Source organism: Neolamprologus multifasciatus, chromosome 2 (genome assembly GCF_963576455.1).
Source record: "Neolamprologus multifasciatus chromosome 2, fNeoMul1.2, whole genome shotgun sequence".
Classification (NCBI taxonomy): Eukaryota; Metazoa; Chordata; class Actinopteri; order Cichliformes; family Cichlidae; genus Neolamprologus; species Neolamprologus multifasciatus.
Window position 1 is genome coordinate 24,575,174 of NC_140440.1, and position 27,140 is coordinate 24,602,313.

General features: G+C 42.4%; 2 protein-coding genes across 7 annotated transcripts in view; one reads left to right on the forward strand and one right to left on the reverse strand.

The window, feature by feature from the left end:
• The window catches only part of LOC146524413 (neuroligin-3), a 137,021-nt gene extending 122,493 nt beyond the window's left edge, over positions 1 to 14,528 (forward strand). For all 5 annotated transcript variants that reach the window (XM_085133472.1, XM_085133480.1, XM_085133487.1 and 2 more), the window contains one exon: positions 6,763 to 14,528. In XM_085133472.1, the coding sequence (XP_084989598.1) occupies positions 6,763 to 7,618 (856 nt within the window). In that variant the 3' untranslated portion in view covers positions 7,619 to 14,528. The remainder of the gene's footprint in view (positions 1 to 6,762) is intronic.
• On the reverse strand, positions 13,887 to 26,237 carry LOC146524414 (regulator of cell cycle RGCC). 2 transcript variants are annotated; one of them, XM_085133597.1, is made up of 5 exons: positions 26,093 to 26,224; positions 25,214 to 25,378; positions 24,476 to 24,556; positions 23,770 to 23,832; positions 13,887 to 23,217 (listed from the first exon to the last, which is right to left on the reverse strand). In XM_085133597.1, the coding sequence occupies exons 1-5, from the start codon at positions 26,112 to 26,114 to the stop codon at positions 23,210 to 23,212; spliced, it is 339 nt and encodes a 112-aa protein (XP_084989723.1). In that variant the 5' UTR covers positions 26,115 to 26,224; the 3' UTR covers positions 13,887 to 23,209. The 2 variants fall into 2 exon arrangements, with proteins under 2 accessions (XP_084989723.1, XP_084989715.1); XM_085133589.1 differs by lacking the exon at positions 13,887 to 23,217 and having other exon boundaries at positions 23,385 to 23,832; positions 26,093 to 26,237.
• Between the last annotated feature and the right edge of the window lie 903 nt (positions 26,238 to 27,140).

Consider the following 27,140-nt stretch of genomic DNA (forward strand, 5'->3'; position numbering starts at 1 on the left):
TTCCGAAGCGCCGGGATTTGCTCAGCTCTCAGTTTTTTTTTCTGGCTGCAACATTTGTTGTACTATTGACAAGCAAAAATTGGCCTGGGCTTTGTTGCCACAACAACTTCATCTGAACTGTATTGTCAAAACTTTGGTTTTCTTTTTTTTTTTTTCGTGCCCAAGTCTACTGCGAATGGTGCGAGCACAGCAGCAACACAACTTTACACAAAAATGAAAGAAAGAAAGAAAGAAAGAAAGAAAGAAAGAAAGAAAGAAAGAAAGAAAGAAAGAAAGAAAGAAAGAAAGAAAGAAAGAAAGAAAGAAAGAAAGAAACGCTGGCAGAAGTCCCCAGAAAAAGACAGGATGATGAAAGGCCCGGAAAAGATCAATCATTATATATCATTAGTGCTAGAAATTTGTTGGTCCATCTTTATACTTGTTTTTATCCTGCTGGCTTGTGCTCATTTCCCCAGTTCTGTGTCTGAGCTCTGCCACATGCAGTGCCTGGTATAGCTAGGTAGTTAGAGAGCAGCGCGCTGTCACGTGTTGTTGTTTTTTAAATTCTCCTCCACAGATCCTCCATTCCTCTCTCACTCTCTCTCTCTCATTATTCTATACAGTCATGTATTACGATCACAGTGTGAGCTAAAATATGCACTATTGATTGGTTTGGTGACAAAGGCTGCCAACTAAACAAATGTAGACAGAAGTAACTACACTGTGTCTGTGGTACAGTGTTACAGCCAGCACTGATTTACAACACTGCTGGTTGATTTTTCTTTTGTTTTCCTCCTACTTGTCAATCGAACACTCCTCTTCTGTAGGATTAACAACACACATACATCAGCTGTTTCTCCTGTCTGACCTCATTCACGCAAAGCTTCAGCCTTTTTTTTTCCTTTTTTTTTTACCCCAGCTGTCTAGTAGTTACATCATTCAACTCTGATCTCCCTCTTTGTCCTTCGTCTGGATTATCCCTGGTTCTCTTCAGTTTCCTTCGTTAGGCCCAACCGACTAAACCTGCACCGAGAGTACTGAATGCTTGGCATTGTCGAAAAGCTCAGCCCCCAACAGCAACCTACCTACTCCATTAAATAGGCACTCACTTGATAGGAGATTTGTAGCCAATATCCTGATTTGCATTAGAGAAGGTAAGGAAGTGGTGTGGCTTGTTAAGGGGCCGGGATGCCATTGATCGGTGTCCATGCTGTGCAGTGAATGTAATGAGAGGAGGGCCGCAGGGGAGGAGAAGAGGAAGTAGATCTGCATGTATGCATCTGCGAATAAGTGGTTGTCAGGTTAAAACATGAATAATATTCTTAAACGTATTCATGTAAAATGATCTTCAGACGTAGCTCAAAGCTCCCGATTGTTCAAAGAAAAAAGGACAGTGAAAGTAGGGAAAGTTTTGGGAGAGCCAGGAGAAGCGTTTTTCTTCGCCGCCACTCATCTAATCAAACAAATCAATGGCATCTATAACAGGGAGCGGCCCCAGAGCTGTGTCCTCCAACACTTCTGCACACCCCAAAGTCACTGCGCCTCGCCCCGCATCACTTAGCCTGCTGAACCGAAGGCTGCCATTAAATATGAACCTCGCATCACTCAGCCCCATGTCCCACCGTGCAACCACATGAAGGGCAAAAGAGCACAGTCTGATAATTTGCCTGTTCAGCGTTGAGGATGCCCCCCTCCAGCCCATCCCATACACTGAACCAAGACGAAGTCTACAAACAGAATGAGACTGAGTGTATTTCTTCAAAATTTCTAACACAGTGTAGGGGGAAAAGATCTGGAAACCTTCTCATGGAGTGAAAATTACAATTAGTTCCTTACTTTGCGTCACCTGGTAAGGAGATAAACAACTGCAGGGGATGAATTTGTTACGCAACAATAACAACAATACCAAAGAAAGCTTTTTTTTCCGCAGCCTAGCAAAATGAGCATCAGTGCCGTTAAATTAATGCATGCTCCTTGGTATATACATATATAAATTGAGAAGCTGTACTCAGCTCAGGATTCAGAGACCTTGAGTGCAGTGAAAATAGATTCTTGTCTTCCGCCTTAGGGCACGTAAACGTGTCTTTTCAGATTTGGTGATGGCTAGGTCTATGATCATTCAAGCGCTTCAAATTACATCAGGATGAAAAGGGGAAGGAGGTACACGGGGAATGAAAAAAGAAAGAAAATGATATTCATTCTCCCCCCTTATCTACCTTTTACATCAGCGCTTGCAGATAGAGCTCGGAATAAGTAATGAGCTCCGGTCCCATTCTGCCACATGTGTAGGCAGAGCCGAGAGTCGTGTCTGTCATCCAGGTGGCACGGCTTCTTATAGCAGAACTGCTTAACACTTTTAATATCAGCCGGGAGAGGCCCATTGTCCTCACCACAGAGCATGAACAGCTTTGTGAAATGTGACATGTCTTGTGTTTAAGTGCTTCACTTGTTCAGTCCAAGAGGTTATTGTACCATAATATGGCCCAAATCCAGTACAATCACACACACACAGATGTGCACATGCAGGCACGCAGGCTGACAGTCGCGAGATGAAATCCAAAATCTCCATCAATCATAAATAAGAGCACATGGGAACACTTAAATACGCTTGACAGGCCAAGGTTAGCAGGGGTCAGCAGGTCACTGAGATTGGTGGTGGCGGGGGGTTGTGACGAGGAGATGAAGGCGATAGTTTATACTACCACGGCCATATGAACACATCAGAGGAAATCTGAAAGGCCATTAAAACGCCTGCTTTTATGGGTGTAATAATCCCTCTCCTCTGCCTGGGAGTCCAGCCACAGCTTCAGTGGCCATCCCCAGATTAGGTGGGAGGTTTGACAGGAAGCAGGCTATCAGCTAATGCAGGGGAGCTCTGACAGCACCAACAGGACCACAAACATCACATTATGCCAGGGCTCTTCGTGCAAGTCACACTAGGCATTCGCCACAGAGCTGAACACATGCGGTGAGACGGGACAACAGTGCACTTTGCAGAGTTTTGTACCCAGACTGATGCTTAAAAGTGAAATGAGCTGGCGATCACAAGATTTGGCTTTAATCTGAGGTTATTCAGACACTTCAAATGAATAGCTACAGACCCTCCCATTTAATATTAGCTTGCCAGAAGTGTTTGAACAGGTTAAAATTGTTTTTTAATATACTGTATGTTTTCATTTTTTTTAACAACAGTGAAAATTCACTGGCGGAACTTCTAATTAGCATCCGAATTAGACACCGGAACTACTTTAAAGTGTCTTTATTATTTATTATTATTTATTGGCCTCTGGGCCTGAGACCCGGTCCTCTCTGGCACAGCTGGCTGCCGGCAGAACCCATTGGCACGTCACTGCAACCCCCTCTGGCCTCTGCTCCATGGCTGCTGGGTGACCTCTCGTTTGGGGCTCTCCTCAGCTCTTCCCAGGAGGGTGGCACGGTTGCCCCCCTGTTGGTCCTCCTTGGGTTCTCGTATTCTGGGTCCTCTGGATGTCTGGGGCCTGGATCTCCTCCATACCTGCTTCATGCCCTGGAGGACGGGGCTATGGCTCCCCACACCCTCTAGCAGATCGTTACATGGAGAAACCTTTTGAATACAAGCGTGCTGATGCACACAGGTGTACACACGGGTGTTTACAGACACAAACTACACCTTTCTTGGCTGCTACCTCAAAGCACATTGTGCGCTGTCGATCTTGCGTACTGCACAATAACATGTAATATTTAGTATCTACTGTTACCTACTGTTAGCTAGTTTATTGTGATGGTGTTGTGTTTATTATGTTGCTCTTTTTTGTTTGTTTTCTCTTCTGTTTTTTCTTATCTCCATACGTGATCCAGGTGTTTTGTTTGTTTTTCTTTTTTTTCTTCCCCCCTTTCTTACCATCTCTTCTCCCCTCTATTTTTCTTTCTCTCCCTCTTTCTTTCATTCTTTCTCCCTGCCCTATCCCCCAATCATGTCTGTCCCATCTGTAACAACTGAAAATAAAATAAAATAAATACATAATTATAATAAAGGTCAATCAAATGGACCAATATGGCAAGGCCATGATGATCCAATTGGGAAAGTAAATCCGCTTGGCATCTTTCTTCGCCTTCAGACAACAATTCTGATGGCTAAAGATCCAAACGGGACAGGCAAAAAAAAAAAACCAAAGTGTCTTTATTATCTTTACATGTTAAGCACAGTATCTGCTGAAGCATCATACTATTTTTTCCATGCATACATGCTAAACAAAGATTAAAAAAAACACTTCCCAACAAAACCTGGCACCTTCATTCTTGCTGTATATATTAAAGCCTATTGTGTTGGATTTTACAGTAGACCTGTTATAAGATGAGCATGCAGTTCAGACAGGTTGGCACCTGTAGAGACTTTAACAAATGATTACAGCACTATTTTACCACAGATGGAGAGCACAGCAGCACAGCACTCAAGAAACAGTCAATCTGACAACGGCGCACAGCAGCACCCACTGATACAAATCGAACAGGGTAACCTAGTTGCCCTCGCTACACTGACTAGTAAAGCAGGGAGTTCAGATCACTCCCTGTGACTCTGCAGCTCAGGGCAGCACTTCAAAGCCACACAGGAGCCCAAAGTTGGGCAGCAGTGGTAGAAATTGTTCAAAGGAATGTAGCCTGTTTACTATTGACTTTGCAACAATTACCCAAGCATATGTGTGTGTAATTAGATAAGGCAGCCAGTTGTTCTCTAATGCGGCAAATCAAATTAACTAAAGATGCCACATTGATTTCTTTGTGTTCCCTAAATTATTCATCTACACTTGCACTGAACCAGCCAGCCAGCCACCAAAGAGCTTTTCTAACTCCTCTGCACCACCACTCCCTTGCACTCCCCACATGCACATGCTGATTGTTTTGTGAGATCTGTCAGAGGACAGTTGCAATATTTGTGCCATCACCATTCAGCAAATTGACCTTCCAGAAAAGAGAGCATTTATGGTGTTATGGAAAAGAATTCCCATTAAATGCAGCAGTGTCGATATCCATCGTTCCTATCGATGCGCATGCACGTGTGTAAGATAGAGGGCGAGAGCCTGTGCTTGCATGGGTGTGTGCACACTGGTGCACTCTTGCAAGAATTCATGCAGCACGCAGGCTGCAGACAGCTACGTCTGAGGCGGCTCCATTGACATCCTGTTCTCTGGCATGTTGCGCACGGGGAGATCAATATGACCTTACCTCCACCACCTACTCCTTTGAAACTTAATTACTGATATTCAGCTACAAAGTCATCATAGTCTGCCTGTCAATATTCATCGGGGATCATTACGGGCCTAATAAAAGAGGTTATTTACGGGCCGCTCTGCTGACACCAGCCGTGGTCCAGGAATTCAGCTCCAGCCGTCTCAATTTGCTCTACCTCTCTCGGTCTTTTTTTCTCGTTCTCCTTCTCTATCTCTCTCTCTCACTTCTCCCAGAAGCACTGACCTGAAAAAGAAAAATTGACAGCAGAAAAACGAACAGGAGAGAGGATGGAGGTTGAATTCTTCTGGCATGGCTGTTAATTCTCTTAGCCATGTTTGGTGGTTTTTCAGCCAGTGCCAAAAAAAAAAAAGAAAAAACAGTAAAAAAAACACAACACTGTAGCCACTATATCCCTAAATCCCCGGCTAAATTTGAACTTTGCTTGCCACTGACATTGCAGTCAGATTCACAAAGGGATATTTCATGATATTTAGAGAAATGTCGCACTGCTCCTCGCCGACTTGCAACAGCGCAAGTTTTAACATCACCGCTCCAACATCAATTATTGTGTTTTCGTGGCTACAGGACAATTCTTTCATCACTACCAGAAGCAATATTCTGGGTCGCAGAACTCCCACTTCTGACATTGTATGGCAACAAAGAGTTGTATGATTGTCGGAGATTACTATATGTTAATTTGTTCAATAAATCAATAGCTTCACTGTAATTGAAATGGCTCTACATTTGAGGCAGCATGTTGAAAACCGAAAAGTGGAACAGTGAACTCTGTAGATCACAGGAGGTACTGCATCCAGAAGAAGCTCTTTCCTTTTTGTCTGTCATGCTCAGTCTCATAAACATCCATTCGCTCTCATGCATGCAAACATCCTGATATCCATGCATGCACACAGATATATGCACATACGGGGCTAAGCAGTTCCTTTAGTATCTTGATTAATATGGTCCACTTTACATCAGCACATTGGATGCCAATGCACACTGTGCCGCCTTCCCTAAGCAATTAGCGAAAGGGCTCCACCAGCGTTGGATTATCAACAACAAGATGCCTCCTAACGCGAGCCCTAAAGCCTGCTGACTTATTCATATGTGTTTACTTTAAAAGCCTTTGCCCTGGTTTTTTGTAGGTGGGCTGCCTTAGAAATGAAATAAGAACAACATCTGGAGAGAGAAGAGAAGGGGAGGGGGGTTATGCTCAAAGAGGTGTCCAAAAGCAGAAAGACATTTGGGAAAATATAATATGAAATCGTTCTCAACTCATTCATTAAGAAGAAAGCATACATATATACACAACAGCATGCACACGCGAATCCAATATAACCAGAAGGATTTGGCTGGTCGATGTGAGTTTGTGCTTTTGCTGTTGTGGATTTCACTGAGCAAAATCAATGAATTCTTCACTAGCTGAACCCCTTTCACGCCAAAATATGAGCTGTGAATCACATGCTGGTATTTTTAGTTTTTTTGGACGTTTCCTATCCCACATGAATGTCAGAGCTTGAATAATTTAATGCACTCTCAGAATCACATTTAACAGTCTCTCTTTCTTGTCTCCAGGGATCCCAACAAACCAGTTCCCCAAGATACCAAGTTCATCCACACCAAGGCCAATCGCTTCGAAGAGGTGGCCTGGTCCAAATACAACCCCCAGGATCAGCTTTACCTGCATATTGGCCTGAAGCCACGTGTGCGCGATCACTACCGTGCCACCAAAGTGGCCTTCTGGAAACACCTAGTGCCCCATTTGTACAACCTCCACGATATGTTCCACTACACCTCCACCACCACCAAAGTGCCGCCCCCAGAGACCACGCAGAACACACTGTCCACCAAAAGGCCCAATGGGAAAAACTGGCCATTCAACACCAAGAGGCCACCTATGTCCCCGGCCTACAACAGTGAAGACAAAGACTCCTGGGGCGATGATGAGGAGACAGGGCCGCTGGTTGTAGAGAACCCTCGGGATTATTCTACAGAGCTCAGCGTCACTATCGCTGTTGGGGCCTCGCTGCTGTTCCTCAACGTCCTGGCCTTTGCAGCCCTCTACTACCGCAAGGACAAGCGGCGGCAGGATTCCGGCCATGGGCAGCCCAGCCCGCAGCGGCAGACCACCTCCAACGACATTGGCCACCACGCGCCGGAGGAGGAGATCATGTCATTGCAGATGAACCAGACGCACCATGAGTGTGAGGCTGGGAACAGCAATGAGGGGGCACTGCGCCTGGCCTCGCTGCCCGACTACACGCTCACACTCAGGCGCTCTCCGGACGACATCCCCCTGATGACCCCCAACACCATCACCATGATCCCCAATTCCTTGGTAGGCATGCCCAACCTGCACCCCTACAACACCTTCACAACTGGCTTCAACTCCACCGGCCTGCCTCACTCTCACTCAACCACCCGTGTATAGCTTTAAGGAGGCCAGGGGCAGCCGGCGAAAAACGGGGAGGGGAGGAAGAGGCGGCGGTGCAGGGGTGGAAGAGGAGGAGCGGTCCGGATGAACGAATGGAGGAGAGGATTGTGTTTTATAAATATCACAGGGAGGGGGAGGGCCGTGAGGGGGGGTGGGAGAGGAGGGGAAGGGCATCAGTCAGATTAAAACGTGAGGAGATTTAACACGACTTTTACTACGAGGAGAGTTGCTGAGAGCTCTCTGTGGATGTCAAGTTGTGCAGAGCTGCCAAAATCAAACTGCTTCCCTTCTCCCAACCAGAAGAGAAGGGGGGTTGCGGGGTCTTTCTGCAGTGTTTTTTTCTAAAATAATCATTTTAAAAGCCTTTTTAAGCAGACTGAGGAGATATCAACAGTTTTTTTTTCTTGAATTCATAACAAAAAAAAAACAAAAAACAAAGAGTAGTGCTTTTTATTTCCCATCCCTTTTCCTCCTGCGGGAGACACGTCTAGAACAATGGCCTCTACGTCGATATTCACGAAATGTTTTTAATTGCTTCTTTGTTTTGTTTTACATTTCAATGCCTTACAAAAAGCTTGTTGTTGTTGGGTTTTTTTTGTCATTATTTCTATTCCCCGAGACTATTCCATGTGGGGTGTGTTGCAAACAGTTGAGACTCAAAGATGAGAGACTGAATCCAGGATGGGAATCTAGAGGATATGCAGATGTAGAGATTTTTAAAATCCATTTTGGGCAAATCATTCTTTTTTTTTTTTTCTGTTGCGTATCAACACAACAGCCACCCAAATGGTGTTTTTTCCTTTTCTTTTTTTTTCAAGCTCATATAGAAATGATTTGTCTGGGACAGCTCTTGCCAAGAGATGAAAAGGCAGAGATAAACACTATGTTACTGTGATTGTTTGGTTAAGAGAAAAGTGCATCTTTTACAGCCAATTTATCTGTTCAAGCTATCCGATATTATCTCCACGAGGTGTGCACGTGCACATGCTGCTTAGAGCACCTGTGTGTTTGTGTGCATGTGAACATGATTTCTCATTCCTTTGCGTGCAAGCGCGGTCAGGAGCCTGAGATAAAGGAAGAGACACATTGTCGGAACTTGCAAGCTCAAGAGTTGCGAGAGGGCGAGAACGGGTGTGTGCGCGTGTGAGAACGAAAGTGTGCGAGCGAGTGAGTGTGTGTGTGTGTGTGGGTCCGTGCACCTTTTTTTTTGTTTGTAGGTTATATTGTGTGGTTATGGGTGGGGGGAGGGGGTGTTGGGGGCTGAGTACCTTCCTATGTTGTTGATTTCGGTTCATCCACCAGTAGTGTTTCTGCTGCGTCTCTGGGTGTCTGTCTTTGCAAAATAGCACTTTTGTTATTTTTAAAGTTATATATGTCTAATTTTTTGCTTAAAGATTACAAAATAAATCTATTATTTTATGTGTAAGAGAAAAAAAATAGCTAAAGATTCAACTGAACTAACTGACATGATTCCATTGACTTTGTAAGAGTTCCTCTTCGAAAGCAGACAGTGGCCTGTTTGCACTGAATAAACCTACATCAGTGCACACTTGTATTTCTTTGAATATATATATATAAATATGGGCATACATACATATATGTATAGGGCTTCTATGAAGATATATTTCCCACTTTAAAAAAACAACAACAAATATTTAAAACTCTCTTTAGACTGAAAAGCACCAACGCAATTAGTTTCTTTGTACTGTTGTGATTTGAAACATACCAAGCCAAGACCTCTCCAGGTGTCTTTGTAGGAGCTCTATATGTATATTTATGTATAAAATATTTAATATTTATTTATGTATACCAGATGCATACATGCTGATTGTGCCATGTGCCAAATTAAAACTTTAAAAAATGAACAATATAAAGTTTCACTAAACTTTTTTCCCTCTCTTGATCAAAGTTCTTTTCCTTCCTATTATGACTTTTTATTATTTCCATTTTGAATGAGTTGAAAAAGAAATAGTCTTGCAGCAAGTGCAAGGCTCCCCCCCCCCAACCCCCCAGGACTTCCTCTCTACCTCCCCTCTTCCTCTTTCCCCTCCTCCCCCTCCTCCTGCCTCTCTCCTTTTCTCTCACTGAAACCTTTGAGAAAAACAGGCTAACAGCTTGGGGCCTATCTGCGTGCATAACCCCAGATTTTACTGTAATTCATGCAAAGTAGTGCTGCAGCAATGGGAGATTGTGAAAAGATTGCCTTGATGTACTCACAGTGCATCCTATTATGTGTTATTCTCGAGGTGAAAACTGGAGTTATTGATTCTGTGAGTAAAACTGACAATTTTCATTAAGTATCTTGGCGTCACACAGATTGTCTCCCGAGTTACAGCGAAACGCAGTAATGCGACCCAACTAGTGATCCAAGATCAGCGCTGCAATTTTCAGAGACTTCATGCACACAGACTTCAACATTTTTATGAAGTATTCCATTACAGCTTCCTCTGGTATTTAATGATTGGAGGTGTAGCAGAGCGAGAAGCACAGTCTGGTCAGCTTATCACCGATCCTGCCAGTAGCAGAAAGAGAGAAACGGGTTATTTGAAGGAAATTGCTCTGAGACTGATCTATACGAGTCATCTTGTTTTTTTCTCATCTTGCCTTATTTGGGAATCACTTACTAATCAGCCGCTCGCTTCAACTGAACCACATCTTCTCAGAAAGGAACAAGCAGCTGGTTTCTACCTGGAGCACTCTTCTGCACACAGAAAACACTTTATAAGGCGTCCATAACTATAAACTGGACAATGCAGTCACCAAACATTGTGGCATTGATTTATAGGCTGCATATCAAAAGATGGAAGTGGCTTCCAGACCTAAAAAGTAACAATAATGCAGATCTACCTTAAACCTGTATTCTTTCTACTGACCAGGATTAGGGGGCGATTCCTCTGCTGGCAAAAAAGAAGTGAAATTATAGAAATAGAAATATATAAGAAAAATGACTCTTCTGCGCACTTGAACTTTGACCTAATTAAACAGTCCCTAGGTTCAAGTAATTCTGAATATTAGATTAGGTTGATCGTGTAACTGCCATTATTTAAGAATCAATTAGAAAGCAAGGCACGGTATAGGTTTTGCCTACTTTGAGATTTCCATGGTGCTACATTATGAGCATGCTGCATTTCTCAATAATATTCATCAATCCTTTGGAGCACCCAGTTTCAAGAAACTGCCAAAGTCCTCCTCTTAATATAACTTTACTAACAAACTGGTGTGTCCTTTTCGATATACAGTCTTTGCATTGATTACACTTTGTTGAGCGAAGCTGTTTCTCAAATATTTCTGATTGCGAAATGTGTGCACTCCTTTATTACTGAAGTCCATAAAGGGTTGATTCATTCAGTCATTTAAAAACATCTTCAAACTTTTATGAGAACTTATATTTCTGCTGCGCCCTCAATATAATATATAGTATACTTTCAATATAATAAAAGTAAGTTCAATTTTGTTTGTGGGGCTCTAGGCAGGAAAATAAGTGTGTTTTGAATATAATAAAAACAAAAATGTGAGATCTAGTTACTGAAACACTGCTTACGAAATCCACAAAAGACACTCTTTGGACTGGAATTTTTAGGGAGCATTTCTTTGACAGAATGTTCACAGTGAGCTCTGTTGAGTATTCCAGCATCATATTTTGTCAGTTTTCCACTGCTGTAGTCGTTATCTTTAGATTGCATCAGCTCATGTGTGACCCACACTTACAACTTGGCTAACTATATCACTATATTGGTTATAAATACTATAGATTCTTAGAGGGCAGTAGCTGATCCACTGATTGGGCATAACAATATGATCATAACAATATATCACTGAGAGGTGATTTGAATAACAGTGATTTTCTCTTCATCACAGAACCTGTTTATTTGTGGGACATAGTAGGGAGAAAGTGAACATTGCGTCCTCAAAGTTGATGTGTTAGAAGCAGGAAAAATGGGACAAATTATGAAGGCTAGGTAACTGGGTCAGAGCATCTCTAAAACTGAAGTTCTTGTTAGGTGTTCCCAGACTTCAGTGGACAGTGTCGGTCAAAAGTGGTCCAAGAAAGGAACAGTGGCGAACCAGCGACTGGGTCATGATTGGCCAAGGCTCACTGATTTACTGCACTTACCTGGGGAACACCTGGCACAAGGACTTATTATGGGGAAAAGGCAAGCCAGCAACCTTGGGTCCTGCCATCCAACCAGGTGGTACATTGACACGTAGCACCTGCCTGAGCATTGTTGCAGACCATGTACACCCTTTCATGGAAATAGTATTCCCTGATGCCTGTGGCAGGATAATACTCCCTGCCACAAAGCAAAATTGGTGTAGAAATTGTTTTAGTAAAGCAATGTGTTTGAGGTGTTGACTTGGCTTCCAAATTCTCCAATCAAGTATCTGTGGATGTGCTGCACAAACAAATCTGATCCATATGGAGGCCCCACCTCACTGCTTGCAGGACTTAAGGATCTGTTGCTAACATGTTGGTGCCAGATACCCCAGCACACCTTTAGGGGTCTAGTGGAGTCCATGTCTTGATGGCTCACGGCATTTTGGGAATCAAAAAGGGGGACCAAACCAATATTAGGCAGATGGTCATAATCTTATTCCTGATCAGTGTATTTCCTCTGTTGTATCAATTTTGTCCTGGTTAATTGTTCAAAGAGTCTGTGAGCACACAGTGGGGAATAAAAAAATCATACAAATGAAAACAAAGGAAACAAAAAAAGCCTAATTGTTATGTTAAACATTGACATCTATTGGAAGATTGTCCCCAGTCATCACATAACTGTGCAGCTCTCCTCCGTGTTTCAGCATATTTCAGGTTTCACAATAATAAGCTATTTTGGATCACTTTCGCTGCACTGATCGCTAAATTTGAAAAGAGGATAACTACTGGACAGGTGGCCAGAAATATCCCGGTAAACCTCTGCCTCTGCTGAATGTATGAATATACAGCTGTTTGCTAACAAGTTTACAGCAAGCTCATGAAAATTTTACAGTAAACGTACTTTGAGCCTGGAAGTTATTTTGCCATTTGGGTGAACAGCAGCCTTATGAATCAAAGCGGATTCTTCTCTTCTCTGATTCATGTGCCGTGGTGTGAGGTCGGTGTCCACTCGCCCCAACACACACACACACATAGAGTGACACAGAATTAAAATTGAGTGGTGGAGCTGAGAGTGAACTATCAAAGGGAAGAAATGTCATGGGAGGGCAACTTGTTTTTTGCCATGTAATTTTCCCATATGCTGTTAAAGCAGAGCAGATGTCACTGAGTATTGGCAGGGGCAGACCTAGTGGCCTCAGGGACACAGTTTGGGATACATGGCCCTGTGAAGAGCCACATAATTAAGTCACGGACCAAAGGGGGAAGACCATGGAAACTGCAGCAGGAGGAAAAACGGGGTCAAACTTCCTCTGCACTCAGTAACCTGAAGGCTTGATGAAATTAGTCCAAACTTCCTATGACACGAATCGCACGAGGGGGAAAAAGGGGATGGATGGCTCAGTGGGGGGGGGGGGGGGGGTATGAGTGAGACGCGTTTTGACTACCGAGATTTGTTTGCAGTTCAGCGAGTGTGCTTCGAAAGTGACATCATTCAAGGAATGGCTGGAATACCCCGATGGGGGTTGTGACTGCCTCGACAGCAGCGAAGACAATCCCAGCCTAGGAAATGGATGTGCCAAATTACACAGTCCCACCCGCTGGGAGAGAGCTGCAGGTGTGTGCAGTTGTGGGTGTCTTTGTGTTTGCGTGAAGATATTGAGAGTTTTATTTCTACCACAGTTCTACCACAGAGCACGTTGTTACCTATATGGTAATGGTAAATGGCCTGCATTTGTATAGCGCTTTTCTAGTCCTTAAGGACCCCAAAGCGCTTTACACTACATTCAGTCATTCACCCATTCACACTCACATTCACACACTGGCGATGGCAAGCTACATTGTAGCCACAGCCACCCTGGGGCGCACTGACAGAGGCGAGGCTGCCGGACACAGGCGCCACCGGGCCCTCTGACCACCACCAGTAGGCAAACATGGGGTTAGTATCTTATATTATTGGCATGATATTTGGCATGCAGCCAGGAGGCAGCCTGGGATCGAACCACCGACCTTCTGATTAGTGGCTGACCTGCTCTGCCACCTGAGCTACAGCCACCCGCCTATATTTCCTCTCGCCTTCTTCCTCACCTTCATCTCTCTGCTCTCAAGCCTCGTTCATCTTTTTCCCCATCTCTCTTTTTCTTTTGTGCTCAAATGTTGTTGGGTTTAGTCCTGCTCCCCTCATGTAAAATATATCTGGGCAGCTCCACCTCTGTCTCGCACATATATGACTCGCCCATTTTCTCTTTCTCCAGCTTTGTAAGTGCCATAATCTGGCCTACTCATTTCCACTCATTTAGAATCTAATTTTCTTGAGTTACCGTGTTTCTCTGCTGACTACGAAGCTAATGAACATTACTTATTGAGAAGCAGACTCGAGTCAGTCAGTGAACCAAAACTCTTGCACTTTGAATTTAAATAGCCTGTTTTTCTCCAAAAGGGATATCATAATGTGTTTTGTCAAAACATCAATAATCTATTATTTCCATGTGAAAAATGCAATCTTGAAAAAAAAATGTTTTGTACCCATACTGCATAGACAAATCTGTGGCATTTATTTTTTCAGGTTCACCTAATGAGGAGTTTCATGCGAACGCAGATATTATAACACAATGTATCACTGGAAACGAGGACTGTAATCAACAAAAGCGATGGGCTTTGAGCCCAGATACATCTCTGATAAATCTATGTTATCTCAGTGTTATTGTACAGATTACTAAAGATGCCCTGTTACTTCTATGTTTATGTCCATAGAATGTATTTATAATCACGGAAACTGGAGTAATCAAAAATAAAATATCTATTCTTTATGTATCTTATTGTGATTCTCGTGAATATAGAACATCACATCCATTTTCAGAAGACTTGAAGTCAAGAGGTTTGTGTGTTTTTTGTTTGTGAGTGTTTGCACATACCCGCCACACACTTTAATTATGTACACTTTGCTAATACTAAATTGGACCCCCTTTTTTCTTCTTCAATATTTGTGGCACAGATTCAACAAGGTGCTGGAAACTTTCCTCAGAGATTTTGGTCCATATTGATGTGATAGAATCACAGAGTTGCTGCAGATCTGTCATCTGCACAGCCGTGAAATGAGAACCTGACATTCCCCCACATCCCAAAGGTGCTCTGTTGGATTGAGATCGGATGACCCTCGAGGCTATTTGAGTACAGATGATCTGAGCTTTGTGACACAGTGGGTTATCTTCCTGCAAGCAGGCATCAGAAGATGGGTACACTGTGGTCATAACCAAAACAGTACTCTGATCATCTCTGTAGGCTTTTGTGTTTAAATTACTAAGGGGCCAAGAAAATATGCCCCACACCATTACACCACCAGCAGGACCCTGAAATGTTAATAAAAGGCAGGATGGGCCCATGCTTTTCTGTGGTTTATACAGCAAATTCTGACTATTCCATCCCATGTTGTAGCAGAAATCAAGATACATCAGACGACTGTTGCGCAATTGTTGTGAATTTACATGAATTGTAACCTCAGTTTTCTGGTCTTAATCAGAGTGGCACCCAGTGTGGTCTTCTGCTGGTTTAGTCCATCTGCTTCAAGGTCTGACATGTTGTGCATTTAGAGGTGATCCTCTACATGCCAAGTTTTGTGTCAGCTTGAAGCAGTCTGGCCGTTCTCCCCTGATCTATGGCATCAGCAAGACATTTACATCCAGAGAAGAGTTGCTCACTGGATATTTTCTGCATTTCACACCATACTCTGTAAACCCTAAAGATGGTTGTGTGGAAAATCTCAGTAAATGAGCAGTTTCTGAATACTCAGACCACCCCATCTGGCACCAACAACCATGTAACTTCTATTCAAGTAATTTAAATCACCTTTCTTTCCCATTCTTGACCATGCCTGCATACCCAAATGCATCAATACTCGATTAGATGCTTGTGTTCACGAGCAGTTGAACAGGTGTACCTAATATAGTGGCCACAAAGTATGAATCAAACAAAAATGTTCATGGAGAAAGCACCACAGTCCTGTGAGCAGACAATATACCTGACTACTATGTTCCTTCAAAAATCACACACCTTTTGCATTCATGAACAAGGCTGGCATGTTTTATCTTTGTTATAATTAACAACAAATTCCACAAGCAGACCAAAACCAAACAAGGAATTTATCCCACTAACAAGCACTGTCTTTGCATTCACAGCCAAATGAAGCATACGTTTCTGTGCCATTGAACTCACTGTTGTCCAGAAACTGTGAAAAACATGGAGCCAAAAGCCAGAATGGTGTGTTCAGTGATGTATTCAGTAATTACAATGAGGACAAACAGTAAAGCTTTCTTTCTTTAGCTCATCCGAGTAGCAGAGGAGACACGTTCCCCTTGCATCCTCTGTGATGCCTTCTCGACACGGAGCTGCTGTCGAGGCAAAATACAGCGGCAGAGCTGTCAAAATAGGGAGAATATCACCCAGTAGTATGCATGCTTTATGTGATTTAAGTGGTTTTTATGCAGTGATGGAGTTGTGTGGCACAGACCATAAGCTACAAGCCGAGTCTGCACAGACAGCACTTGTTAGCCGGATAAATTCATTGATGTGTTTGGTTTTATGGGATTAGCTGGTAAAAAATAAAATAAAATAAAATAACACCAGCATTTTAAATGCAGCTTTGGGTGCAATAAATTGTGGCATCAGTGCAAGAATAGAACAAGCCCAAGTGTAATGTAGTATTCAAGAGTTAAAGGAGCCAGTGTGGTTTTATGGAGGTCCAGTGAACAACAGTAGTATCCTATAGTTCATCTAGCACAGGCATTCCCACCTGGCTCCAACCTAAAGCTACCTGTCGACTACATAATGATCTGCCCTCTGTAAGATAGATGGCCTGGAGATACCACTGACACTGCTGAGACTAAAGCCCGCACACTCCCAGTATGTGGGGAAAGTAACAACAGCAGGCAACAAGCACATTTTAAGCCTCAGCAGAGGATCCATCCTGCAAAAAACCTGCTACTGTGGAGTTCCCACTTGACATCTAATTTTTCCTACTAGTTGGTCTACTTGTGACTGGGAAAAGTTTCCTTCCTGCTCTAACTGCACTCATCCCTCATAGCATTATCTTGCATATTCGGAGCTTTTTTTTTTCTTTTTCTTTTTTCTTGCACGGTCATTCCTCACCAACTGGAGCCACACTAGCTGCTATCGCTCTGTTGCATCAGCTGGAGTTCACCATCAGATGGCAGTCCACTAATGCCTTTCTCAGATGTGGGGTTACTGGTGGCAGTGGGAAGGTTGCGTCAGTGGACTTGTGTCAGAACTCGCCAGCCTGTGTTGCTTCGGTGCAGACTACAGAGGACTCCCACAGGACTTCCCGAAAGTATCTTATCACTTAGATCACATTACAATGACTTTTAGTAGCAACAATTTGATCTTTAGTTCTAATCCAGGCTACCAGGCATTTCACAGATCTTTCAGATCAAATGCACCGTGAGCTTGACTTTAGTGTGTGAGCTCAGTCCAAGAAAATCTGCACCATTTTTTTTTTCATGAAATACTGGAAACACCCTTTGAAGTTAAGCCTATTTTTGCCCCGAGAGGCAGAGAGCCTCATTTATCAGTGAAAGCCTAAATATTAGCCCTGTGTAGTGAAATAGACGTTTGCTTCTTTTTTTAAAATCAAAAAAGATAGATATATAGTTAATACTTAATCATGTAGCTTATAAGACATCTGACCTTAAAAAACATTTGCAAAATCCTTTTTGGTTCTTTTAGTTTGGGAGTTGGGAATCCATCGTATTTCAAACTTGTCCATTCGTCTACTGTTTGTACATAATATAAATAAGATAAACACTGCCTACTTTATGGTCAGATGTCAGATGAATGATTAGAACGAAGCCACAAAAATGATCTATGCAATGGAAACACCACAGAATACAGCAACAAGGCAGTCTGGTCACTAGAGGACCTCTGAAGTCTTCTCTTAGATACTAAAAAATTCCACACGTTCGTGTCTGTCCACTCCAGGAACGGTTAATACACACTGGAAGCATTTTCACAGCTGCAAAGATGCCCCGAGACCTCCTTGTATGACTGACAGCTTACTAGCTTGCTACTTTACGATACAGTTTTTTTTGCCCACTAGGTAGCCCATGGCATTTGCTAAAGCTATGTTCGCTGTCACTTCCATTCACACATCCACATCTTCTCACAGCTTGGTTTTGCTCCCTTTTCCCACCAGTGTTTTGATTTATGGATTGAGCTTAAATTGGACATTAGTCAAGACAGAAATTATTTCCATTACGCACAAATGAAACTCGAATGATGTTTTAGCTCATTGTTTGGTAATGCCTGCTTTTCTGTAATGAATTCAAGTAAACTGACTGCCTGAGTTGAAAGAGGAACAGTGAAGTGGCGTCAAGAAATCCCCAGTCAGCAGTGATGTAATGGCTCATTTGAGGCCAGGAACACTGTGTGAATCACATTCCTCGGGAATGAACTCCTTTAAAAGGAATCACACTGGTTTCCTGTTCCATGGTCTACAATGAGACGGACGTCAGAGAGCAAAACAGGAAATGACATGGATGAAAGCAGAGATTTACTGTACGTGACAGAAACCACTCAAATCCAAATACACCATTAAACTGTTTCCACCTCTCCCAGCAATACGCCTGATAAGCACAGGGATTTTTAGCCTAAATTAGTTGGGTATTGCACTGTTATTTCATAGTTAGTTTCCAATTTTATTATTATTATTATTATTATTATTATTATTATTATTATTATTATTATTATTATTAAGAAAAATTCCACAGAAAATCCACAAACTGCTGATTTTGCTTTTTTTTTTAAACACCCTTCAGGTGACTGGAGGTTTGCACATTGTTCTGGCTCTGCTTGGGAACAGATGCTGATGTTTAGTGGGCGTGATGTATACAGTGCCCATCACTGTAGTAAGCCAGCATTAGTTTGAACTAAGCAAAATACATCTGAGGCTCATGGGATTGTTTGCAAACAAAATTAATATTACTATGGGAACATTCAAATTTCAACATGTTTGTGGCAATAAATCCACAGTTTGGGAATTTCAACCAGAAAAAAACACAAGCTTCAACCAGACGGTCTTTATGTCCTGAGAACTAGGAACATCATCTTTCCAACTCTTCACTCACCATCGTCACCCTCCAGTTAGCTAATTCATGGTCTTAGTTTTCACCTAAAATAATTTAACTGTGATTTTTTTAGTGAGCCCAACAATTTGTATATGTTCAGGTGTGGGGCTGTTATGTAAAACCCATGCAGAAGTACAAGGAACAGAAAATGAACTTTTAATGAATTCCTGTAACACCCTGTGGGATATTACAAGAATGCAAAGCTGGGAAACATCTTTTTAGGCTCCATTGTTGAGCTATACGGAGCTGAGGAAAAGGAACATAGGAGGCTGTTATGTTACCTTTATGCAGTCAAAGTGGAAATTGCTATGCCAGTCACTGTCCTAGAGAAAAACATATTCCTGTTGCAGGTCAGTGTTTACTTTCATTGAGCCAAAAATGATTTTAAGGCATTTATGGCTTACACATAAATATCTCACACGACTTTAAAGTGATGCTATTTTAGAGATTGTTTATGCCTGTAGTCAAAGGTTTGGGCATCCTCAGGCAAACGGCTTGTTTTCTTGATTTTTGAAGTGAAAAGAAATAAATACAACCTGTGCAGCAAACATGCATTAAAAATGAGCCTTTCTTCAAATGTTTGCACACAGCCACTTATAATTTCTTCGAAATACAAAAGCTGAAAAAAAAAGGAATCCTGACTGTGGGAATTTTAAATTATATTTTAAGCCTACTGGTGTAGCTTTGCATGATTCACAGTTTAAAATAATCCTTATTTATCTTATACTGGGATTTATAGCCTATTAATTCATCTACAGTCTGATGTAAGCCTCTCCCTGAGAGCTTCTCTCCCATTAAGACTGCACCCACTTTAAGTCAACTTTGTTCTGATTGCCATTGCAATTAGATGGTTTGTGGTGCTCACAGAAAGAGATGTGAACCTGAGAGGAGCAAATTAGGGATGTCTGCCCTTACTGACATGATACAAATCCAAAGGTAGAAAAGGCTTTTGGAAACCAAGCAGTCTAAAGTCCGAGAGCTTTTTGCTTACAGTGATTATTTCCACATAGACTGACCTCATTATTTTAAATGTTGGCTATGCTTAATATGGGCATCCATCACTATCCATGCATCAATCCATCCTTCTGCTTCTCCACAGTTATATCTATATTGTAAAGCATACCACCAAGTCCTGCTTTTGTGAGCTCTGCAAGAATAACAAAGTGCTCTGAGTCCTTGATCTGGGCTCAGAGAGCAGCCTCAGTTATGTAAGACCCAGTCAGACTTCTACAATTCATTGTGTGTGCGTGTGTGTGTGTGTGTGTGTGTGTGTGTGTGTGTGTGTGTGTGTGTGTGTGTGTGTGTGTGTGTGTGTGTGTGTTGGGTGGTTGAGCAAGCTAATTCCTTGGGAGAGCGTTGTTAGCCTGGACCATTTGTGGGACTCTCAGGGGAAAGGCGTTGCTCCGGTCTCTCATCAGGCAGATGACAGAAGACTGCGTGCTCTGCATGCTGCACTCATCTCAGCCACGATGGCCTCGCTGCACAGGCCATATCTCTGCTTCATTTACTCATTGTCTGATAATAACAAGTGTCTCCTTTCTGCTGCACTCAATTACGTCTTCATTAGCTTGCTAACTAGTTTAAAACAAACCAGTATTGTGTGTAGCGGTTTTAAGTCTTTGTGACATTTATTACAAGGATACCTGAGTATATGGGTGAGGGTCGTAAAGGGGACAGCGTGATTTTTATTACGTCTTCATTTCTCAGGACTATTCATTGTCTCATCATAGCATCAATTCATTCTAATTTACCAGCTAATGAACTCAGTTCATTCATCATTTAGTCTGTCTGTTATCTAAACAACGACTGGCTGACATATTGACCTCTTACTTCGCTGTGCTGCCAATCAAGCGCTGAGCTCATAGTAATGAGCGCATAGACAATAACGAGGAGGCGTTCCCAAAAGACAAACTGATATATTACATCAGATCCCACTGAAGAGCAATCTAATAAAAATCATGCCGCATAATTAGCCGCTGGTGACTTTTCATGTAGCCTGCGTGGATTGGTGTGGCAGCAGTGTCACAGCAGCAAGAATCAGAGCGGCATGGAGGACCTGAAACATCACATTAGAATGACAAAGTGGGAAGCGATGCCGGTGAAATTCCTTTCACTCTTGCTTGCACTTCACCATTGTGTTTCCTGCATTCTTGCTGTTCCTCACCTTCATTTAAAATAAACAGGATGTGCCCATCGCTTGCGAGGGAACTTCCATCATGTGGAAGCCAGCTTTGTAACTATCCTGAGCAGCTGTGGCCTCAATCAGTCAGTCTGGCCTTTCTCTTAAGTGGAACAGACAACACAGTAGAAGCCGGATACTCCACGCTTACCCCTCTGTATTTCCTTACTCTTTGAGCAGTCTCAATTTTTCTTTTAGGTTCCCATTTCTCCTCTTATCTCTACAGTAGCATCACATTTGAAGCTCATTTGCTCTCGCCACTACACTCTTGTCTCTCCCTCCTTCACCTTTTGAGGTGAGGCGGCTCTCGTCCCAGTCAGCACGGTTAAATAGTTGGCCACAGTTCAAAGCGGGAGCTTGTCTTTGTCTTCTAATGAGACATAATCAGACCAAGAACAGTAACTTAAGTGTCCAGCCTTTCCTCTTTTGGACTCTGTCACTGACATGCTGTCAAACAAATAGGCCCACCCAAGGAGTCTATTCCATAATATATCACCATCAGGGCTGGTGATTATATCAGCTATAGCTGCCTAGAGATTCCTAATGACAAAACAATGGCAGTCCGAATAACTTCTACCCTGACAACTATGTTTTTCAGCAAGCAGATGTGTGATTGCAATAAGCAGACTCTAAATATTTCAGGCTGCTTTTTCAGTTCCTCATTCAGAATCATTTGAAACTCCGCTTTGACATGTTACCATAGGCTAAAAATACATTTGCATAGATCAGCTGGGTTACGTGCCTCTGTCCCTAATTGTAAAATTACAAGTCGCAAAGAGTGACAACTTCACAAGCACAACAGTCACCTCACCCTCATGTGTTTCTGTGGCGGTCTGACAGACTGGAGGAGACACCTGCACATGCATGTCACTAGCAACACCTACACGCCCGTGAAATGACAGCAGAGTATAGAAAAAACCGCGATGGGAAAGTCTGCATTTTAGTCAAAACGCAGCGGTTTCCTGCCTTCAGTTCAAAGATTCGATTTGTGTTAGGAGTAAGTACAAAGTCTAAATGAGCATTGCTTTTCTCAGCAGCACTGACGCACTTCCTTTTTAAGCCTGTGTCTGAGCTAAATTTGTGGTTTTCCTGTGCTGGTTGCTGAAGTGAAACTCAAAGAATAATCAGAACAGACACAGAGGAAGCAACTGCAAAAATAAAGAAAAACATTTGAGGGTCTTATGAGACATGAAGTGTGACAATGGCAGAAGTCAGTTTAGAGAGAAAGAAGATGTGGGCACATTGAGTGCTAGTTGTGAACACTGTCAGGAGGTTTTGGGTGTTTTGTTGTTTTTTTTTAAGAAAAGTGACAACCGCTCAGACTTGTGTGGCAAATCATATGTGGCTGGTAAGGCCAGAGCCTCTGCACAGAGTGAATATGTTTTTAAAAAATGGCAACATATTAGCCCCGCAACCAACCTGTCGAGGGTGTACCCCACTTATCGCCCTATGGTAGCTGGGATAGGCTCCAGCTCCCGTGCAACCCTAATAAGGATAATTGGAAGGAAGGATGGATAGAAAACATCAAATTCATTACAAATCTCTTTTTATTTTTACATGCATTCATCTGTATATACATTATATATTATTAAAACAAAACAAATATCATAAAGACCTGTACACCAGAAATGCCCTTCTAGTTAAAATTAGTTTGAAATTAGCCTAAAACTTACAACAAGATTTTGATCCAGACAAAGCTCAGCTTTCTTCAAAACTACACAGCCGTGAGAATTTAGAGCCCTTTCCAGGCATTGCACTTATGGGATTTTTTTTTTTTTAAAATGTGGGATAAACATGCTTTCTATACTCCAGGCAGTGTTTTTGTTGTGTTTTTTCTTTCTTTTTTGTCATATGCCCAAACAGATGGAAGCTTTGTCTCATTTTAAGAATATGTTACACATCCTGGATCTGATGCTGCAGGCGGACGTTGTCTTTGCTGGCTGGACGCAGCATCGCCGGGGGTTTGTGGGAGTTCTTGCATTTTCAGAATGGACTGCCCTTTTAATTTCGGATGTTAACCTTTTCCCCCGGAGCGGCGAGGGGACCATTTGCTCCATCAGATCTGCTCTGGTGTATATCTCTCTTTCTGCTCAGCAGTAGCCAGTCGTGTCGCCCCCAGCCTATTCCCTATCCCCCCCCTCCCCATCCATTATTGTACGTGGCTCACTTTTGCTCTCTGTTCACATCTCTGCATAAAGAAAGAAGAAGAAAAAAGCACAGGCATGTAAACAAACACATCAACATGCAGTGACTAAGTGAGCCTTGTAGAGATACACGGGGAGTTACAATTAATTTGTAACGTTAATTCGCTTTGTGTCGAGACCACTGATAGCAGTGGATTTATGCTTTGCTCCCTGTTGCTTGTGTGCGTGCTCTGGGTGATGCGTGTGTGTTTAGGGGCCTCTGGAACACCACTGCTTTACCGCTGATAGCAGGATCATGACGCTCATGTAGTCAAGTATGCCATTATCACTAAAGCGCACATAGATAGTCCACCTGAGTCCCCAGACATGGCATTTACACATAAAGGGTGCTCAGAGATAAACTGCAGGGGGTACAGTACACTGTAGAAACAAGGTGGATACTGCTACACAGTCCAAAACACCAAAACATATGCCACGCTCATGTCGGCGCGTCTCTGCCACTGTAACATACTCCAACCTGCTGGCTTGTCGACTCAGTACAAAAGAAGTCAAGAAAAGATTGGATGATAGAGGGTGTAATTTTCTTAAATACGCACCAGCAAGTTCCCGGTCCAACATGTCGATAAAACTCTCAAGATCCCTTGTGTCTCCCAGCTTGGCTGCAGAAAGAGGACAGAAAGAAATGGAATTTGAGAAACTATAAGAAAAATAGAGCTGCAGTGGAACATTTTTGTAGAGAAACACAGCTCAGTTCACTGGTAGCCTATTTCCTTTGGACCAAACGCTGAAGTTATCTAAGTCTCGGCATTACATAAAGTTTGAACTGAACTGGCAAAAAAAAATAATCTTGGATTCCTTTTATTCAAACTGAGATAAAGCTGATTTTAAGAGCTCCAAAAAAAAACCTTGGCAGCCTCGTTCCCACCAGGATCTCTCTGTTGTAAGCTTTTTCTGTGTAAAGCCAAACAAAATTGATGAAAAAATATGACTGACACTTTCTGGTCACCTGATGTTTAACTTTAACAGTAGTCTGTGGATGCAACTGCAACAGCACTCATTAATCCACATGCGCACGCAGCCAAGAGATCACTGCATATAACAGCACAAATGACTCCACGCAGGAGCTTTGAAAGAAGAAGCGCTGAGACATCACAGCCACAGTGGAAGTTGCTTTGTTGTGTAAACCAAGACAGATTCCAGGGCATTGCAGATGCTTTCTGTGTAGCTCTTATAAAGTGATAGTGATCGCTGTAAGAACTGAGGCTATCTAGATGGAGATGAGCTGATAAAAGGCTCCAGTACCTTTTGATGCCAGCGTTATTCCTGCTGTGTGGAGCTCCTCCTCACTGGTATTCAAACTGTTCCCCATAGATGGTTCACTGCCTGGGGGGAGAGAGGGAAGCAATGAGGGAGTGAAAGGAGATAACAAGCACTAAGGGCAGTCCTTGCAAATGATCAGCGACAATGACAAAACTCTAACATAATGCAGGAGTTGCACGTAATGATGATAACATGCGATAAAAAAAATTAAAAGGTAAGTGTTCGGCGCTAGTGACTCCCATGTGTCGGCCTTTGAAAGCAGTTTGCCTGTTGAATCGTTAGGGGGGAAAAATACTTTCAATAATGATGACACATGGGAGCAGAGGGGGGGAAAACTGTTTCTTCTTTTATCTTATAACCGTCGACAAATGCAGAACAAAGGGGGGAAAGACAATTACACAAGATGGGATATCCGTAATTGCAGCTCATTCCAGTATACAGCTATTGTCACGAACACAAACAGCCACTTTAATGGAAGTGTGTAGGGATGTGTCCTCTTGTACCACTAATTTCATGCAAATTAAATGTGTCAAGCTGCAGTTGTTTGGGCTGATAAAGGGGCTCAACTGGAGTCCACGGGGATTCCAAACAATGTCACTCACCAGCATGATGCACTAAATAATTACTTTCCTTCCCCACACTTTGTACATTAGGCAGATATTATCTTAATCACTGCTCTAACGTATTCTTTTTTCTTCTTTTTTTTTTGGAATAACTTACTGTAATCTGAGTCCTCGACTCCACTGTCTTCACTCAGCCCTGTGAGAGTTTTGGCCTCGTGCAGTGCTTTCTGGTAAGCATGCGGTCTGCTTTGAGAAGGGGCCTTCAGCTCCTCCACCACATCCTGGAACTCCTGGAGCAACTCACCAAGCTCCAAGTCCAAGTCTGTGGAAAATATGACAGCAGTTGGAAAGAAATCTTCAGCTTATTTCAGCAGTAAAAGAAAATAGTAGAAGCACTGAAATAAATATTTTTAAAGACTTGATTAAATATGGGGACCTGAGAATGTTTTAAAGGGCGTTTCAAAGATACCAAATTCCTAAACCTAAGAAACATACATTAAAAAAAAGGAAAATCTAAAAACTACCAGCTGAAGTTTATGTCAGCGTGCTGCATCAGATAACTGGACATGTCCCCATATGGCATATAAAACAGTAGACGGACAGTAAAACACCTGTTTAAAGGTGATATATAATACATCATAAATCAGAGTTGTACGCTCTCGGCTGCTATAAAAACTTTTTTAGCGCCGGCACCATTATTTTAAAAATGGGTGATGCATAAACGCAGTTTAGGTTTTCTAACATTTTATTAGGCTCACATAAATATCCCAAAGTTAAAATTCCTTATGGAACACTAAGTAAATACGTATGATTACAGAAAAGTACGACTACAAAAAGGATTAGGAATGTAAAACTAAGTGTCACAGCGAGATGATTTTTAAATCTTCCTATAAATCTTTTCTATCTTTTACATATATTTGTCGGGGGGGTTTTTTTAATCTGTTTAGTAAATTTAATAAAAGGCTGGGGAAACGTGCTCTATGATCCATCACTGAATTAAATTCAAATTATTGTCTCAAGCAGGCGTTGGACTCACCCATGGTACTGTCTGAGGACATAGCGGGACGTGAAAGAAAAGCGCCACGAAGCTGCTGTGTGTCTGGGTTCAGAGCGGTTTGATGCTGACAGTACTACTGTACTTTTATTCTAAAGCCTTCCACACCCCCTCTGCGATAGGGCTTGCCCAGCCAATCATGTCACAGATTAAAAACCTCAGAGGTCGAGGGGACTATAGGTGGAAATGGGGAGGGGGCGGAAAGTAAAACGAGGTTGTTACGCAAGTGAAAGAGAGTGAGACTGGAATAACCCATTAAATGCTGTAAGCGGGGCTGTGGGAAAAAAATATCCGTTGTGGTTTTAGATGAAGACAGAAAAGAGGGGTGTCAAATCCTCGAGTTATTCCGTTTTGGGTAGGGGGCGTAATGCGGGGGTTTGGGTTTTATGTGCATTTTTATTATATTATTATTTGCCCGATATAATTTCCTGGCTGTGACACAAGTAATCTTAAACACAGGACACTTTGATAGGAAAGAGAAGTGTCGCACACACTCCAAAACAAAACTCGGAACAACAAACTTTATTCTTCTTTCACACGTGCACTACTCTGCTCTGTCTGTAGGGGGCCTTAGAATGCAAGCCTATGGGCCATGCAGTATTTTGGAACTGTCAGGGAAACTTAGAAGCCCTGCTGTGAAGCAATACCACACAAATAAATGCTGCATAACCAGTCTTGTTCTTTGAGATCTTGAGATCTCAAGTAAATGTATCTTGCTTTCCTGACTACGGGTCAAATTCCACCAACCGTTTACTGTCACTTAACAGCGTGATGATTAACCCTAAAGAAAATAAACATTTTCTTTTTTCTTCTGGTTTTTTTTTCTTTTCTTTACGTTTCGGTTTTATGTTTGTTTGTCTGTCTGTCTGTCTGTCTGTCTGTCTGTTTGTTTGTTTGTTTGTTTGTTTGTTTGTTTTGTTTGTTTGTTTGTCTTGTTTTTTGGCACATGAAAAAAGCATACCAGAGGTTACATGCGTTAAATACAATACTGCACTCTCAAATGTACTTTTATTGTAACTGTGGAGTCATT

Excerpts from the sequence above, each read along its gene's own strand:
- LOC146524414 (XM_085133589.1), bottom strand. The coding sequence starts at position 26,114 with ATGTCCTCAGACAGTACCATGG. Across the intron at positions 25,379-26,092 it reads GTCCTCAGACAGTACCATGG|ACTTGGACTTGGAGCTTGGT; the intron begins GTGAGTCCAACG and ends TATTTTCCACAG. Across the intron at positions 24,557-25,213 it reads AGTCGAGGACTCAGATTACA|GCAGTGAACCATCTATGGGG; the intron begins GTAAGTTATTCC and ends CTCTCCCCCCAG.